The sequence below is a fragment of the Theropithecus gelada genome, chromosome 15 (genome assembly GCF_003255815.1).
Source record: "Theropithecus gelada isolate Dixy chromosome 15, Tgel_1.0, whole genome shotgun sequence".
Lineage (NCBI taxonomy): Eukaryota > Metazoa > Chordata > Mammalia > Primates > Cercopithecidae > Theropithecus > Theropithecus gelada.
In genome coordinates, this window is record NC_037683.1 from 32,034,219 (window position 1) to 32,053,057 (window position 18,839).

The 18,839-nt window shown below is 39.1% G+C and overlaps 1 protein-coding gene and 1 pseudogene across 2 annotated transcripts in view; both read left to right on the forward strand.

Annotated features, from left to right (window-relative positions):
• The window catches only part of CTNNAL1 (catenin alpha like 1), a 72,290-nt gene that overhangs the window by 19,796 nt on the left and 33,655 nt on the right, over positions 1-18,839 (forward strand). For both annotated transcript variants that reach the window (XM_025359772.1, XM_025359774.1), the window contains exons 3-8: positions 2,450-2,637; positions 4,401-4,520; positions 8,735-8,824; positions 9,867-10,037; positions 13,651-13,851; positions 16,090-16,176. In XM_025359772.1, coding sequence (XP_025215557.1) covers positions 2,450-2,637; positions 4,401-4,520; positions 8,735-8,824; positions 9,867-10,037; positions 13,651-13,851; positions 16,090-16,176 — 857 coding nt within the window. The remainder of the gene's footprint in view (positions 1-2,449; positions 2,638-4,400; positions 4,521-8,734; positions 8,825-9,866; positions 10,038-13,650; positions 13,852-16,089; positions 16,177-18,839) is intronic.
• LOC112608780 lies at positions 2,700-2,859 on the forward strand (annotated as a pseudogene).

Below are 18,839 nucleotides of genomic sequence, written 5' to 3' on the forward strand. Positions count from 1 at the left end.
TTAATGATAGAATGCAAAGTGATACTTTTCCTCCTGCCCCTTCTGTATGCTTTAAGGTTAATTCTAAGCACTTTTGTTCTCTGTATATTTTGCTATCAAAACTTTGTATTAGTTACCTATTGCTGTGTAACAAATTAACCCAAACTTAGCAACTTAAAACGGCAAACATTTGCTATCTCAGTTTTTGAGGGGGCACCAATCAGGGAGTAGCTTCACTGGGTGGCTCTGTGTCAGTGTGTCTCATAAGGTAGTGGTCAGTGTATTGACCAGGCCTCTGTTACCTGGAAGCTTGACTGGACTGCAGGTCTGCTTCCAGCCTCCCTCTCATGGTTGTTGGCCAGAGGCCTCACTTCCTCTCCACGTAGGTCTCTGCGTAGTAAGGGCTGCTTATGACATGGCAACTGGTTTCTCTCAGAGAGAGAGAGCAACCCAGACAGCTGCCTCAGTTATTTTAGAACCTAAGTTTGGAAGTGACATACCATTACTTCCACCATACCAACCCTCATATGATGTGGGAGGGGACAGACAGCACAAGGTTGTGCATAACAGTAGGTGGGGATCATGGGGAGCCTTCTTGAAGGCTGGTTACCACAGAATTCCTCTATCTCTAGAGCTTCAGCAATTGTCTTTATAAACAAGACATCCAAGTCTGCATTACCAGTCCATGTCGCATAGCTTATTTTTGGTGTATTCCTGTGTTATTTCAAGCTCCTGTTGTCTGAAAGTAAAATTATCATCTCCCTTCCATTGCCCTTCTGATTTTCTTTAAGCAACTTAGGTTTACAACTTTGAGGCCATTTTTTCACTCGTTCTTTCCTTCTTATCATTGGTCAGGTACTAATTTTATGTTTTCTCATAAAAATGTCTCCCAAATCATCTTCTTAATGTTCCTATGGCTACTGTACTAGTAAGGTCCCTACTATTTCACACCCACAATTGATATAATAGCCTGGCTTTAAGTCTTTCCTTTCCATTCTGTTTTATGTACTCCTACTAGATTGATCTTTCTTTTTTTCTTTTTCTTTTTTTTTTTTTTGAGACCAAGTCTCACTCTGTCACCCAGGCTGGAATGCAGTGGAGCCATCTCAGCTGACTGCAACCTCTGCTTCCCAGGTCCCAGTGATTCTCTGCCTCAGCCTCCTGAGTAGCTGGGATTACAGGCCCCTGCCACCACACCTGGCTCATTTTTGTATTTTTTCAGTAGAGACCGAGTTTTGCCATGTTGGCCAGGCTTGTCTTGAACTCCTGATCTCAGGTGATCTGCCTACCTTGGCCTCCCAAAGTGCTAGGATTACAGGTGTGAGCCACCGTGCCTGCCAGACTGATTTCTAAACCTTGACTTATATTTCACCCTGTGGCCTCTCCATTAAGATTCCAATACTTTCTACTCAAGATCCTTAGCCTATGAGCAGACACATTATTGTGTATATGTAATAGAATTGACAGAAGGGCTTTTGTAAGAAAATCAATCCGTTAGGCACATAGGTATATTTAGGACTTTAAAAAATGATCTTGAACACTATAAGTTGGTTAAAAGTTTATTATCTTTAAAATCTTTTTAACTTATAACAGTATGGAGGTTTCAAGAATGTTATAGCCTTGAGGAGGCAAACACTTGTATTGTTTTATTAGTAGATAATTACCGTTACAGAAATCAAAAGTTTTTATGGCAACAGTGAAGAAGATAATTTTTCTAGAGGGTTGGGAGGGAGTTCAATTAATAGAATGGTTTATGCCAGGCATCATATGAAGTTTATATAAATTCAAACTGCAGCGTGAATGAGGGCCAGCCTGTCGTTTGAATTCTCAGGACGGAGGCTTTAGTTTTGTTTACTTTCCCCACCCAAAGTCCAGGCTTTGTTTGTCTGACAGACAAACTTCCTTATTGTTTCTTTTTGCCTATTGACAGTTATTTATGGGTCTCCAATATATTGAAGATGTCATCCCTTGGGGCCCAAAGCCCTATCTTTTTTCTCTCCCTGAGGATTCCTGAAAACCTAAGCCCCTTCAGCTTGTGGAGATTGGCAGTGACCCCTGACTTCTCCCTGGCCTGGCCCCAGTCCAAGCCTTGGCACCTGCTTACTGCTCTGGTTTTAGGGTATTCTTTAGTTTTTGACTCATGGGACTTCTCTTACTGTCTTGTAGGGCAGGAGCTTTTAGATTGTGTAGTTTGCATTACCACTGGAAACAAAAATTATGATGTTTTTCAAACTGGGTGAGGGCAAAATTTGTCACCATTCTTAAGAGTGTGCTATTATTTTCTGGTTAGAAAGCTTGGTGTGATAATCCCTGCAATCGTCAAGGTGAAACTGTTTCTTGTTCCTGAAGTAAGAGTCCAAAGCTGAGTTCCTCCTCATTGTGCCTTACCTTCGAAGTTAGAGAAAAGTTGAGATTTGAATTTGTGTGTCTTACTGCCAGTTTAACTTTACCCTCTCTCCTTTCTTGTTAGGAGAAACAATTGCAGCATTGACAGACATAACCAACTTGAACCATCTGGAATCTGATGGGCAGATCACAATTTTTACAGACAAAACAGGAGTGATAAAGGCTGCAAGATTACTTCTTTCTTCAGTGACAAAGGTGTTGTTGCTGGCAGACCGAGTAGTCATTAAACAGATAATAACATCAAGAAATAAGGTACTTACCTTTCTGATGTTGCTGTATTTTTGTCTTTCTGTGTTGTTCAAAGTGCTTCTTATGACTTTTAGTGGTGGATCACTTGGCTCACATGTGGATGAAGAGTGCAGCTAGCTGTGGGAATTAATGTGAATTGCAGGATACATTGACACATTGATCATCTACACATTGAATACACTTGGGCCCTGGGTTCCTCCTGGAGCTATGCCTGTATGAGCGTTTCTTTAAAAAAAAAAAAAAAGTTCTTTTTAGGTTAATTTAAGTAATTTGGCAATGCTTGACTATTATTGTTTATAACTCTGTCTGTAGTTTAAATTCTTCTATATGTGTAATTCTTAAATGATGAGTATACTGTACCTAAACTTCTGAATGCAAGTAATGTCTCCTCTTAGAGAATCATTATCTGCTTGTTGAGGCTTATTGGTAAAAGCTTCAAATGTGTACAACATTTGGAAAGAAAAGGCAAGCACTATGATAGTGTATGTAGCAGAAACTTAGTTGATAAAAATACTGAATTCTTCAGTACTTTTTTTCCCTCCCAAATCAGAGACTAACAATATATAACTTAAGACACAGTTAAATCAGTGGAAATGATAATTATCCACAGCTACAAAATTTCTGCATGCAGAATTCCTAAATGTTACTGAATAATCTCAAAATGTGCAGAACAGATTTAGACTCTTCCAGTCCAGAAGTTAATCTCTCAGATGATGATCATGCTCCATGATCATCTGGGAATCCAGGGTCTGTATGATCACGTCTTTCTTTGGATAATTCCCTAGGCAAAGAGGAGAGCAGTTGGCCAGGGCAGGAGTTGTCCTAGTAGGATTTGAGGATAAAACCACCTGATGAATGTTGAATGAATGAGAAATTGGAGAGGTGGATCTGGCAGCGCTAGAGAAACAGAAACAACCTTCCTCTCTTTGAAAGATGGAGGTTCTGCACAGCAGTGGCAATGTGCCTTATCTGTGTTAGCTGCCTGAACTTCCTGAGCTGCCAGGGCAGATTAACATGCCAAATAGTCATCATATTCTCATGAAAAATAAGTAAACACAGGATATCTGTGTTTTTTTAACCTATCTTGTTCTGACTAAAACAATCTAGTCATGTTATTTTAAAGAAAAGTATTTGAAAATATGTTTCACATCTATTTACTTTATTTCTTACATCAAGAAAACACATAACATTTTAGTCATTGGCTCTACCACAGATTCACACTCTTTATTCACCCCTGACGGCCCATTCCTGACTGAACCAGACTGATTTTCCTCCTCTTAAAGTCCCACACTTCCCTTTTGACTCCATACTCTGCAGATGATGAGGTTCCTTCTGCTTTCCTGAGAATATTAGGGTTCCTGTTATCCTGGTTCACTGAGCCTTAAAGCTTGTGTGTGCTGACTTTCATCCTCACCCCTTCCCAGTTCTCTGAAGATTTGATTACTGTAGTCCTGCCCATGCTCACCTCCTAGACTTGGCTACATAAATGATCCCTTCCTTTGTATATGTAGTCATTTCTTTTATTCTTTTTCCTTTTCAAATAACTCAAAATGTCATCCTATAAACAAATCATTCCCCTAATAATTCTGTGCCTTGAATCTACTTCTACTTCTCTGAGCATCCCCTTCTGTGTCTTCTTTCTGGCTCCTCCTTCTCAGCTTTCACCTAGAATTCAGAATTTTCCCTTTTTTCTCTCTACTCAGCCTTGACAATCTCAGTCTCTTGCGTAGCTATCACCAAATAATGAAATATTCTCTGTTTTGCAGGTTCTTGCAACTATGGAAAGACTAGAGAAAGTGAATAGCTTTCAAGAGTTTGTCCAAATATTCAGTCAATTTGGAAATGAAATGGTGGAGTTTGCACATCTGAGTGGAGATAGACAAAATGTATGTATTCATCACATTTTACAATCTTCAGATAAATACATACTTTTTAGTTTGGATGGAGGTATGATCTTTAGGATTGTTTGGATTGGTTTCTTTGCTTATTAAGTCTATAGCCTTGGTCTTGAAAGCCTTTCACAAATAAGCCAGCAAAGTAGATCTGTAAGTAGATCTGTATGTCTTTTTTTGTACATTTATAACAGTTAATTTTGTTCCCGCCTCACACACTGGGAAAGGTCATACTTGCCTTCAGGGCTCAACTTAAGTACTTCTTCTTTGTATTTGGTTACTTTCTCTTTTATGAAGCTTTCCATTTGATTCCTCTCCCAGGGCTCAGGCACATAAAATTGAGTCATCATACGTATTCTTATAGTATCTTGTTAGATATTTGTTATTCTTACCATATTAGATTAATAGTAATAACCCAAGCTATTATTTATTTGCACTGCCTATGTGTTAGGTACTTAATGTACATGATCTCATTTAATTCTCAAAACATCCCTATGAGGTAGGTATTGTTACTGCTGTTTTACATACAGGGAAACTGAATCTGAGACAAGGATAAACTTTCCCAAGGTCACTATTCTTGCAGATTGAACTCAGTTATATCTGATACTAAAGCCTGTAGTTCTCAAACTACAACATGATAGTCATTTTTTATTTTATTTTATTTTATTTATTTATTTTTTGAGACAGAGTCTTGCTCTGTCGCCCAGGCTGGAGTGCAGTGTCATGATCTCGGCTCACTGCAACCTCCACCTCCCGGGTTCAAGTGATTCTCCTGCCTCAGCCTCCTGAGTAGCTGGGAATACAGGCATGCACCACCACGCCCGGCTAACTTTTTGTATTTTTAGTAGAGACTGGGTTTCACCGTGTTAGCCAGGCTGGTCTTGAACTCCTAATCTCAGGTGATCCACCTGCCTCAGCCTCCCAAAGTGCTGGGATTACAGGTGTGAGCCACTGTGCCCAGCCAATATTAGTTCTTTGTGGGTCTGTTCCCCAATTCAGACAATAAGCTCCTCAGTTTTGGGAGACAGAAGACCATATTATGTCTAGGATTGACTTTTCCTTGTTGGGGTATTTGTGTAGGAGTCTGTCTTGTTGGCAGGTTAAATATATATAATAATTGACCATTTCTTGGGATGGTTCTGGGTGTAGTCCCATAGGTATTCTCTCAGTTTTTGATACGAACTTTCCCAGTTGCAGCTGGAGTTGAAAGATGGGTATTGGTCTGGAAAGTGGCAGGCTAAATAATGGCATTGGTTTCTAATACCAATGATGTTTCTGTAGGCAGGTACCTTATTGTTTCATTTTCTCTCTACCAGTATTGTTCTTTATAAAACAAATTTCCTTTCTTTTCCTTCTCTTTCTCTTAATCTTCCTTCTTCTCCTCATTCTCCCCAATGAAAATTATTAGCCTGAATTTTTTTTATTATAATAGCTTATCATCTAGCATTTTCTTGATCCTTTGAGCAAGTGTGGCATGAGTCATAGGTTCTAAAGCTGCCATCCTTCAGTTACACTTCCTACAGGATTCTCTTCAGCTTCTGGACATAACTGAAAAACTTTCACCATCATTTTGATTTGTAGTTAGAAATTTGGCATGGAGAACATTTTATTTTTCTCAATTCTTGTAATATTGTAATCCAACATTTAAAAACTTCTGGCTAAAGAGGTATCTATTTTTAACAATTTAGCTCATTAAATGTGAGACCCCTGAAACTTACTGGCAGCCTTTTTATCATCTTTGTGTTTGATAAGTGCTACTCCTGGGTCATTTTTGCGGAATATGCATCCAGGGTTGAAATACTTTCTCCTTTAGAATAGTCAAAATATCCTGCAAAGAGCTATAGGTCAGGTGCATTCTCAGTTTTCTCAGCAAATATTCATAAGCTGCTTACTGTTAACCAAATACTACACTAGGTGTTAAGGATTCAGCAGTAAATAAAAGTGACAAAAGCCTCTGCACTCGTGGAGCTTATGTTTTAGTAGGGGTGGGAGGAGATAGACAATAAAACAGAAACATGCATGATGTGTTCAAAGAACACGAAGGCCAGTGGATGGATCAAAGTGAGCAAAGGGGAAGGGTAATAAGATGAAATCAGAGAGGTAGTAGGCAGGCCAAACTGTGTAAGGACTTTGACTTTAAGTAAAATGGGGAGCCACTGCAGGTTTTGAGTAGAAGAATGACATTCTGACTTACATTTTAACAGTATCACTCTGGCTGCCATGTTGAGAATAGTTTGCATGGAGACAAGGGCAGAGACAGGGAGACCACTCAAGAGGATATTACAGTAATCTATTGAGAGATGATGGTGACCTGGACCAAGGTGGTAGAAAGTGGCAGCGGTAAGGCTGGGCGTGGTGGCTTATGCCTGTAATCCCAGCACTTTGGGAGGCTGAGGTGGGTGGATCACCTGAGGTCAGGAGTTTGAGACCAGCCTGGCCAACGTGACAAAACACCATCTCTTCTAAAAATACAGCAATTAGCTAGGTGTGGTGGCACACGCCTGTAATCCTAGCTACTCAGAAGGCTGAGGCACGAGAATTGCGTGAGCCCGGGAAGCAGAGGCTGCAGTGAGCTGAGATCATGCCACTGCACTCCAGCCTAGGCAAGGGAGGGAGACTCTGTCTCAAAAAGAAAAGAAAGTGGCAGTGGTGACAGCCTTACCCAAGTCTAGGAAAGTACTTCTGGAGGTATTGGGAAGCTTCGCTTAGTACTTCATGGACCATCTGGGTTTTATGGACGCCTCTGTTTTGTCCTGTGGACCAGCCCTTTCCAGGCTGAGATGCCTTCTTTTTCTGTCGCTTGTTATCACTATTCATCATATGGTGTCATATGTGGCTTATAAGTGTTAGGTATGGCATACACACCTGATGAATTGTCAGCTAGACCCACAGGTGGTTTTGAAAGGAGTCCTGTCCAAAATGTTAAAGACAAGAGGAATGGGTGGAAATTTTATAAGCAACCTCAACCTTTATCTATAGGTACCCATGATGGATGATACTCACATATAGGACACAGTTCTTTGGGATGTGATCTACATTAGCTTTGGGGTTATACACACTTTGTTGTACACTATTTGTAATTCCATCTCTATCTCTTATTAAATCTATATTGGGATGCAAGTGAGTAAGAGTGATATTGTGTAGGACTATCTTCTGAATCCATTCTAATTTATTCAAGCAAATTTACTTTCAAAGGCAAATCATACTCAAATTTTAGGTTTTTCTTATTTGTAAGAAAGGGCCTTTAATCTAACTTACAAATAAAAAAGACTAATGTGACAGGGAAAAATTTTATGTAATTCAAATTTCAATGTCCATAAATAAAGTTTTCTTGGAACACAGCCGTTCTTATTTATTTGTGTATTGTCTCTGTTTGCTTTCACACTACAGTGATATAATTGAGTAGCTGTGATAGAGACCATATAGCTCAGAAGGCCTCAAATGTTTATCTGGGCTTTAATTGAAAGTATTGCCCACTTCTGATTTAGATATAATAACCAAATTATTAACAGAGTATTTTGTTGTAGATTTGATCAGCAAACTTTGGCTACCTCATATAATAGCACACGTTCTATTGAGGGCTCTGTGAGGAGAAGCCACCCCCCAGCAAAACAAATTCAATCCACAATGCTTTCTTAAGTGTTCCTTTTCAATCTTGTTGGGGAAAGTAATCTACCAAAGAAACATCTTAAGAATATTTCAGAGCAGCATATTGGTTAAGAGTAAGACAAATGAACCCCAATTTGAGATGTATAGCAGTTCGATGGGATTAGACAAGGCTCCTTAAATAATCAACTTTTAAGTATCTGTTTTGAAGGAAATAATAGTCGATAGATGCTCAGAAGACATTTACTTTTAATTAAGTAAGACATAGGCTGGGTGTTTCTGGTTAGGGGTGCAGTGTGTGCACTTGGCGTGAGAATGTCAGGTATGACAGAACACCAGAATGTCAACCATGTACAGCCTCTACCTGTGTCTCAATTCCTGGCTCTCCAGCCCTTACTAAGAGTAGCTTTTTCTTTCTACTCATATTGTGTTGATGTGTTTATATTGAAGCAGTGACACTTTGTAAAACTTTATCCTGTTTTTTTTTTTTTTCCACTTAATATTATTGAATTTTTGAGTATTATTGTTGAATAAATACTTTCTTAAGAAATTGGATTGTTTACATGATCTTAGAATCCTCCTCGATTTTATTTCATATTTAGGATTTGAAAGATGAAAAGAAAAAGGCAAAAATGGCAGCAGCTAGGGCAGTTCTTGAAAAGTGTACGATGATGCTCCTTACAGCTTCAAAGGTAAGAGAATTTTTGTTTTACTGTGTAATAAATTAATAATTAGAAAACCTGACTAAATGCATTTAACTTACATAATTTGCATTTTAAAAAAGATCAAAGTGATAACTTAGAACATAGGCCTGAATAGTTAAATCTCAGTTATTATTTATAAGAATGCTAACTTTCTTCCCCAACTCCAAATAATAATTAATTTATGAGTCAGCTTTGATTGAACAGCTCAGCAGAACATGGTGTATTAGGTGCTGTGAATTAAGGCCTGTCACACATGGTCGCTGCCTGCAGGGTTTTGCCAGTCTCATTGAGGAGCCAGCATATGTGCTCTAGAAAAAGCGAGGCAAGTTAAGATTTGTTAAGTACAGTGGAGTAAGAAGTCACCCCTTGGTTATTCTGTAAATTCACCCTTTAATTCCTTTTTCCACTTTTAACAAAATTATCAGTCAAGAGTATTTCCAAACAGCAATTGGCCAGAAAATTGGTGCAATTCTAGAAAGAATGAATAAAATGTCTCATTAGCAATTTGTTTGGAATAACCTTTTCTTCTGAGAGTATTTATCCTGTACTAGAATCAGTGAAGCCACAAAAATAGAGACTTCATGGAACCCACTCAGAAGGCTCTGTTTTGTCTAGGCTCTTGAGTTTTTCATTTACATTATTTTTTAAAAGTCAAGATGCATCCATGATCATATTTCATCTCTGTTCATTTCATTTTTCTTCATTCTTTTTCATTTCTTGCATGTGTAAGGCAACATTTAAAAATAGTTTTAATCATGATGGAGAGATTTTTTCTCAAAAAATTTTTAAGTAAACTTACTATTGAAGTATAAAGGTATAGTTCTGCACTCTGCATTTTTTTATTTAACCTTGCTATCGCTTTTTACTCATCCTGCTTCCACTTTAGTGAGGAGAAGCAGCTGAGTGAGCCAGGGACCCAGGAGATTTTGGTAAAGAACCATTTTTCTTAGCATGACATGTTCTCTGTAAGATTTTTGTGCATTATGACATAAATCAAATATTAAAATAAAAAATTTCAATTGTTTTGAAGACATGTCTGAGGCATCCCAACTGCGAATCAGCCCATAAAAACAAAGAAGGAGTATTTGACCGCATGAAGGTGGCATTGGATAAGGTCATTGAAATTGTGACTGACTGTAAACCGAATGGAGAGACTGACATTTCATCTGTCAGTATTTTTACTGGAATTAAGGAATTCAAGGTAAGAATAAAGAGAGTATATTTTGATTTTTCTCTTTCCATTTTATTTTAATTTTTTGAGATGGAGTCTCGCTCTGTTACCCAGGCTGGAGTGCAGTGGTGTGATCTTGGCTCACTGCAGCCTCTGCCTCCTGGGTTCAAGTGATTCTTGTGCCTCAGCCTCCCAAGCAGCTGGTACTACAGGCATGTGCCACCACGCCTGGCTAATTTTTGTATTTTTGGTAGACGCAGAGTTTCACCATGTTGGCCAGGCTGGTCTCAAACTCCTGACTTCAGGTGATCCGCCCGCCTGGACCTCCCAAAGTGCTGGGATCACAGGCATGAGCCACTGCACCCACTCTTTTTTTTTCCATTTTAATGGAGCACCATTATGTATAGTATCCATATTTTTGTGTAATGTTTTAGAACAATGCTTCACAAAAGCAAATATATCTATTTAAAGCAGTGCCACTCTGTACAAACCTGTTGCTCAGTAATATTTACGTTAGAGGTATATTTACAAAGAACACTGGTCTTTGGTTATAGTAGCTACTCTGGCCCTTTTTAGCTGTATGATTTAGCTGTAGCCTGCTGTTTAAAAGAATGTTCCCTTCCTGTTTTTTGAGCAGTACCATACATTTTTGAGCAGTACCATCCATGGGATGATGGCGAGCAGCAAATCATTTCTGCTAGAATTCCTGCTTTTCTCTGTGTTAGAGGGTTGCTACTTTGAGACTATAGTGATAGAATTAGTAATAATTAAAATTTAAAAATAAACAGTAATACACACTAACAGTTATTGACTCTTTACTCTGTGCCAGCCCTTTTCTGAGTGCTTTAAATATATGAACTTATATAATCCTCAAAGAATTATTGCTATTATTTCCATCACACTTTTGAGGAGCTTGAGAAACAGAAAGGAGATTAACTTGCTGGCTACTAAGTACCGGAGCTGGGATTTGAAACTAGGCAGTGTGACTCCAGGAAGTCTGACTTCTCATCAGAAGTCATAGACATGGTGAAGATGCTTTCGGGGTAAGAGCAGTGTCTGAGTTGGGAGGGCCCTAAGAAGTCATCCGGTACAATGCCCTCCTTTAATAGATCAGAAAACTGAGGCCCTGAGAAGTTATCCAAATGCTAAAGGTTCCCACCTTTCTAACAGACAGGACTGTGATGAGAATGACATTCTTTCCATTTTACTGCACTTTTATTTATTTTATGTATTTATTTTTGAGATGAAGTCTTGCTCTTGTTGCTTGGGCTGGGGTGTGATTGCGTGATCTTGGCTCTCTGCAACCTCTGCCTCCTGGGTTCAAGCGATTCTCCTGCCTCAGCCTCCTGAGTAGCTGGGATTACAGGCACCCACCACCACACCTGGCTAATTTTTGTACTGTTAATAGAGATGGGTTTTCACCATGTTGGCCAGGCTGGTCTTGAACTCCTGACCGCAGGTGATCCACCCACCTCAGCCTCCTAAAGTGCTGGGATTATAGGCATGAGCCACCACACCCGGCCGTACACTTTGATTTCTAATGTGTGAAGGTCTAAGTAGGAACATGGGATGAAAGACAGTAACGGGAAGAATATCTCTTTTTGCTCTTAATACATATTTTATTTAATTCCTACCTGCCCTTTAGGTGAATATAATTATATATACTGGTTTTTTTTTTTTTTTTTTTTTTTTTTTTTGAGGAGAGCTAGTAAGTGGTAGAACCCTTCTTTAGGCCCAGGATTCTCTAATCCCAAAGTCCACGACCTTTCACTTTACACCTCGGGGTTTGTTTATATGATGCCAGTCCTACCACTGAGTCTTCCTGAAGGGAAAGAAGCTTATAGGGACCAAACCTTCTCTTAAAAATGTTATTGCTGAAAGCGATCTTAGAGATTATTTTTCTAATCCTCCCTTTTTATAAATGCTGAGGGAGGAGATGTGTTGTCAAAGGATAATGAGGGAAACAAGTCGGATGAGAGACATCTTTCGCCTCTTGCTGCTGCATTTCTGGTGCAGGTGAAGGAGGGGCAGTGCTCTGCCTGTGGCTGCTGCTGACAGCTCTGGCTGCTGCCCTCTCACCATCAGGCATGCTATAAATAGGCTCAGTCTCACTGTCTGTGATTATCTCTTTGGCGTCTTACTTTTTTTCTGATGGAGGGAAACTGGATACTTTATTGTATTTGGTACTATGAATATATGGACACATGTTATGAAACTATATCAATAAATAGCCTCTTTAAAAAAACCCCCACAAAACTCCACTAAGTTGCTGTCTAAAAACATGTGTATTTTCTCTCTAAAGGGAAAATAAAAAACCTTAACATAAATGGTATGAGGCCAATATAACTGATTTTTATGTTTTAATTCTGTTTAAATTCTCAGATTTAATTCTCTTAAATTAATAAAATAAATTTAATTCTCTGAGAAGATCCCCATTGTAAATTCCATACCTTACTATTATCCATATTCTTTCCTAGCTTAAATACGAGTTTCTGTCTACCTAGGATGGAGTGATCACCTGACACAACTTGGGCCAAGAGCAGGAGGGGAAGCAAGGACTCTCCTCTGGCATCTTGACTTTCCCAAACTTTGGTATTTTCATGGATCGTGTTAAAATGGGTCACACGTAAGGATTAATTAAAATAACATTTGTGAAAGGACTTTAAAGTGTTAAACAAATGTAAGCTATCCTTATTATCACATTCATTGTGACCATAATCATGATCATTACCACTTGTTGCCTCTTGGCCCAAGTTGTCTGTGTGACATATTTCATGGACTATAGTGTTTTGTAGGGTTGAAGTGGCATGATGCATCGTAGAAAGCTGAGAGAGAAAGACTGCATACGTGAGCATGTGTTCATCACATAGTCAAGGAGCTCCAAACAGGGTGGCTGAAGTGAAAGGTTGTTAGGGGGTTCAGGGGGGTGAGATAGACTGTTAGAGAGGTATATAAAGACAGGCCGTAGAGGTTTTTGTGCTATACCATAGATGTTTGGGCTTGATTCTCTATAGATAGTGAGGAGCTATTAGAGGGAGGTGGCAGTATCAGACGGTTTACATTTTAGATTATATAGACCCTCTGGTAGAGGATGTTTGGGTTAGTAAGGTGCTGTTGGGGACTTTAAACAAAATTTAGGGAGACCAGTTAGGTAACTAGGAGAGTCTTTGTTGAATTAATGAAGGAAAAATGGATGCCTTCCCTAGTCCTTCTCACACCCCACATCTTCCACATCATCCTTCCCCCTGGGCTCAGCACATGTCATATTTGGGTGTAAGTTATCTTCCAGGACTTTGCCTACGCATTTTCTCAGGTGCAAATCTTTTACCTGGAGGCTGGTTCATTTTTCCTACTGGTTGCTACAGGATGATGCTCTTTCTGCCTTAGTATTCACTGATTCCACAGGAATATCATTGTATTAATTACTCTGGGAATGATGCTTTGCATGTATATTGAAGGCTTTTGAGCAATGTGTCCTCCTGGGTTAGTGGAGAATATAGATATCATTGGTGGCTGTATTTCCCCTCAGCTTGGAAAAAGAAAATGTTAGTGTTTTCCTGGGTACTGTTAGAAATTACAACCCATTTTGGTCAAGTGTGTATATTGACTCACATTGATGGATGGATGTCCTTTTTGTTCTCAGATGAATATTGAAGCTCTTCGGGAGAATCTTTATTTTCAGTCCAAAGAGAATCTTTCTGTGACATTGGAAGTCATCTTGGAGCGTACGGAGGACTTTACTGATTCTGCCTACACCAGCCATGAGCACAGGGAACGCATCTTGGAACTGTCAACTCAGGCGAGAATGGAACTGCAGCAGTTAATTTCTGTGTGGATTCAAGCTGTAAGAACTTTTTTAAAAATCAAAGTAAATCTTATATAATGGCTTTCCCATAAAGTTTTGCAAGATGTGGAAGCTAACATAATCACCAGGAGTATGAATTTGTTCCAGAATGGGACAGGATGTCTCATCCGTTTTCTCCCTCCTAGTTGGCCAAAATATCCTTCCCATCTAGCACTCACAGTACTTGACATTTATTTCCAGGCCTGTTGACTCTCATTCTAGCCAGTCTGAATTCTGTGCCTTTGTCACTATCACTAGTTTACTCTGTTGTCCCCACTCTTTCACCAAACTCACCTCTGGAAAATTCCTCCCCAAAATGCTTCTTCAGAGTGAAGAACAGAGGAGTAGACCCCCATCTAGAAGTTCTTGGGACCTGAGCCTGACTGCTGGAGCCATTCAGATGTACACAGTTCTTACCTCTGAGGACAGCTGATTTACAGACACAATGATTTGGAAAACTTATTGGGGTGTAGATTCAATGAAAACAAGGGTAGATCCAGCTGGCAAGTAAAAGCTTTTCACCCTTGCACAAATTCCTGGTCTAAAATTGGTGGGCGGCCACTCTATGAGCCTTAAATGGGCTGTTGGTGTGCTTCAAGCAGAGGAGCTTATTTGGGCAAGAATGAACGGCCAAGACTGACGGAAATGGGACAGCATAGGAAGCGTGTACACAGTCTCTTATAGCAGGTGGATTGCAAAATGGAGAGACAGAGCCCTGGGATATGTCTCTAGGATTATTTATTTCTTAGGCCCAGGCTCTGTCAAAAAAATATTTAACATGGCTTACAATATACAGCAGCCATAGTACAAATCTGGAAGTCATGAACAAAGCTTTGGCAGTAAAGATGATGAAGGAGGGTGGATATGGCTGAGACTGAAGAAAGAAACAGCAGTTGATTTCTTTGTAAATAGATTAATTTATGAATGAACATAGATATGAATCACAGATTTCTCAGATATTTTCTTGGCATCACAGTAGTGCACATATTCTTATTAACACGGAATCTTGCCCTAAAGTAGAGTGGTGTGAGAGACTTGAGCATTGTTTTGTGTTTAGTTTGAATTATCTGTGTGATACACAATCTGAAGTGTAGATTGCTTCAGTGTTAAATTTTAAGTCCAACACTCACTATAAAGAGTTGCTTGTGATGAAATACTCTGTGTTGGGAATGTGATTCTATTAATATTCAAATTTGCAATTAGCAAATGTCAGAAATTTCGCAAATTTACCCTGTGCGTATTTCACAAGCACTCAGAGCTCTGATCCTGCATGCTAGATGTGTTTTTCGTTCATTCATTTTTTTCAGCAGTTGTTATTGGTACCTTTTATATGCCAAGCACCATAAATCTAAAGATGAATAAGATAAAATCTTTGTCTGCAAGAATTTTACAATAAAGAAATTTGTGGGAAGGGGTGAGACAAGTACAAATAGCTTTGTAGGTATCCTAAGAGAAGGCGTAGACTATGCATTGAGACGGTTTGAAGGAGGACAAACTTATATTTAGGGAGAGGGCTCAAGAAGGCTTCATGAAGTATTGATATTTAATTTTTATTTATCATGCAAAGAATTGAATCTCTACTACTTATTGTTTGCTATGCCAGGTACTGTGGATTTAGTGGTGTGCAAAATAGATGTGAACCCAGCTTTCATGGTCTAGTGGGGAAGATAGACTTTAAACAAACAAAAAATAAAAAATTCCAGATGGTTTGGACTGAAAAAATAAATATGTAATTGCAAACTGGGATGATTATTGACCAAAAAGATTACAATGAGTAAGAAGAGGGTCTGATTTAGATTGAATGATCTGAAAAAGCCTTTCTGAGAAAAAGACATTTATGTAAGATCTTAAAGACGAGTAGGATTTTAATTTTTAACTAGGTTAGGAGTGAAAGCATGGACATTCTAGGCAGAAAATAAGAGATCAGTTTTAGACTTGATGAATTTATTAAAGAAAATTAGATTTTAAAAGTTCACCTTTCAATATAATCCATAGGTTCACAGAAAAATAAATAAATAAAAAACAAAAGTTCACCTATTTGTAGTTAGCATTGAAAAATATAACTAAACTGAAATTTTATTTTCCACTCTAACTTTAAACAGGTAAATTTTGAAAACCTACTTTTATAGTTCACAGAATAATATTAAAATTTATTACAATTTACAGTTCAAATAAAATTGGAATTAACAGATTAAAGAGATGCGGTAACACTACATATATACTTTTTAAAATTTTTAGCAAAGCAAGAAAACAAAAAGCATCGCTGAAGAACTGGAACTCAGTATTTTGAAAATCAGTCACAGTCTTAATGAACTTAAGAAACAAGTAAGTATAGTTTGAAATTTAGCTTCTTCTAATTCTTTGCTAATTTTCATGTTGTATGGGTGTATGAAATGCATTAGTATTAGTATGTCTCTGTGCCTAGAAAATGGTTTTGAAAGTTTTCCTTTGAGGCCAGGCGTGGTGGCTCATACCCGTAATTCCAGAACTGTGGGGAGGCCAAGGTGGGAGGATCACTTGAGCCTAGGAGTTCGAGATTAGCCTGGGCAACATGGCGAAACCCCATCTCTACAAAAAACACAAAAGATTAGCCAGGTGTGGTGGTTAGCGCCTGTAGTCCCAGCTACTTGGGAGGCTGAAGTGGGAGAATCACCCGATCCCCAGAGCTCAAGGCTGCAGTGAGCCATGATTGCGCTGCTGCACTTCAGCCTGGGTGCCAGAGTGAGACCCTGTCTCAAAAAAAAAAAAAAAAAAAAAAGATTTCCTTTGACATAGTTATTTTGAAGCCATAATTTTATTAATGCCCTCATTCTCAAAGTTTATACATGAATTTTCATAGCTTTCTTCATAGTAACAAAAAACTAAGAACCACCTAAAATTCCATCAACAGAGGAATTGAAAAATGAATTTTGGAATAATTCTACCAAATACTATTCAGCAATAAAGGAGAACAGTATTGATACATGCAACAATATGGATGAATTAGTGAAGACATACTAAGCAAAAGAAGCCAGACACAAATGATTATATGTATAAAATTCCATTTAGAAAAAAACAATTCTAGAAAAGGCGAAACTAATTTATAATGACATAAATCAGATCAGTGGCTATCTCATGTCAGAGGTTGGGGTATATTTACTGCAAAAGGGCATAGGAGGACTTTTTGGCATGTTGGAAATGTTCAAAATTAATTGTTGTGGTGGTTACATGGCTGTGTATGTTCATCAAAACTCACTGAACAGTACCTTTAAAATGGGTACCTTTTGTTGTATATGAATTCTGTCTCACTGAAGTAAATTTAAAAAAATATTCCTTTGGTTGAGAGGGTTTCCCTGTTCCCTGAATAAAAAGTTGGTCATCTCATGACTTACTTGTCCACTCTCAGGTTATTGAAAGTCCTATGGTCACTTTAAGTCAGGTGTTCACAAACTACAACTGGACCATTTTTGTCAGTAGAGTGTACGGGGACACAGTGCTGCCCATGGACCTACTGTCTACTGTTTTCTCACTACAACCGCAGAGTTGAATAGTCGCAATAGGGCCTAAAATATTTACTCTCTGGCCCGTTACAGAAAAAGTTTGCCAATTCCTGCTTTAAGTCACAAAACACGATCTCAGTTGAAAACTTAGAATGTTCCCTCCAATATATTAATCAGTATTTAAATCTTCATTTAGTTGTAGGGCTTCTCCCCTGTTCCCTGTTTTCCCAGCTCCAGTTAGATAGAGCTTTTGGGAAGATGTGGTCTCTTCTCCCTTTTTCACTTTCCTCACCCTCCATTACGTAGCTGTTGTTGATTTTTGTTAGGTTGTGGCGTAGAGACAGAAGAGAGAAAGTTGAGAAGCAGAAGGTTTTTAGTGACCAGCACCCTTATCAAATGGCTTTGGGCTTGGTAGACATTTACAGCAGACTCTCACTCTCATGGATACTTTAGTGGTTCTTCAGAGGCTTTCCTGTCACCCCCCACAACCCCCACCCCCTCCCCTCAACTCCTATATCCTGTTGCTCCCTCCACTTTGAGGCATGCCTGGAGGAGGGAGTCACAGTGGGCACCCAGCAGCTCTCCAGACAGACCCTCCTCACACAGACCTCTCCTTTCCCTTAACTCTGCTTTCTTAATTCTTTTATTTTTGTTATTTTTTTAAGATAGAGTCTCACTCTGTTGCCCAAGCTGGAGTGCAGTGGCGTGATCTTGGCTCACTGCCACCTCCACCTCAGGGGTTCAAGCGCGATTCCCATGCCTCAGCCTCCTGAGTAGCTGGGATTACAGATGCAAGCCACCATACCCAGCTAATTTTTGTATTTTTAGTAGAGATGGGGTTTCACCATGTTGGCCAGGCTGGTCTCAAACTCCTGACCTCAAGGGATCCACCCGCCTTGGCCTCCCAAAGTGAGCCACTGCACCCGGGCTTAGTTCTTTTATATTCTTGAAGATGGTCAAGGGCTCAAGACAATGAAGTTAGAATTTTAAAAACATTTTCTTATTTTTGAGATAGGGTCTCACTTTCTTGCCCAGACAATGGTGCGAACATGGCTCACTGCAGCCTTGACCTTCTGGTCTCAAGTGATCCTCCTGCCTCATCCTCCCATGTAGCTGGGCCACAGGTGCATGCCACCATGCCTGGCTAAGTTTTTGTAGAGACCGAGTCTCACTATTATAAACTCAGGCTGGTCTTGAACTCCTGGGCTCAAGCAGTGTTTCCACCTTGGCCTCCCAAAGTGCTGGGATTACAGGTGTAAGCCATCATGCCTGGCTGAAATTGGTTTTTGGATGTTTCTTATATAAATTATACACATGGTGATCTGTTTCACATCTTACTTGGTGCTGATATGTCTATTGAAATCATTTAAACATCCTGTTAAACATAGAAAGACATGGGTTTCTATGCTTTATAATAAAGCCTGCTGCCCTTGACACAAGGAAAAAACAAAATAAAACAAAAAGGAAAGAAAAAACCCTACCCATTTTATTCCAGACTATTCAGTTTTA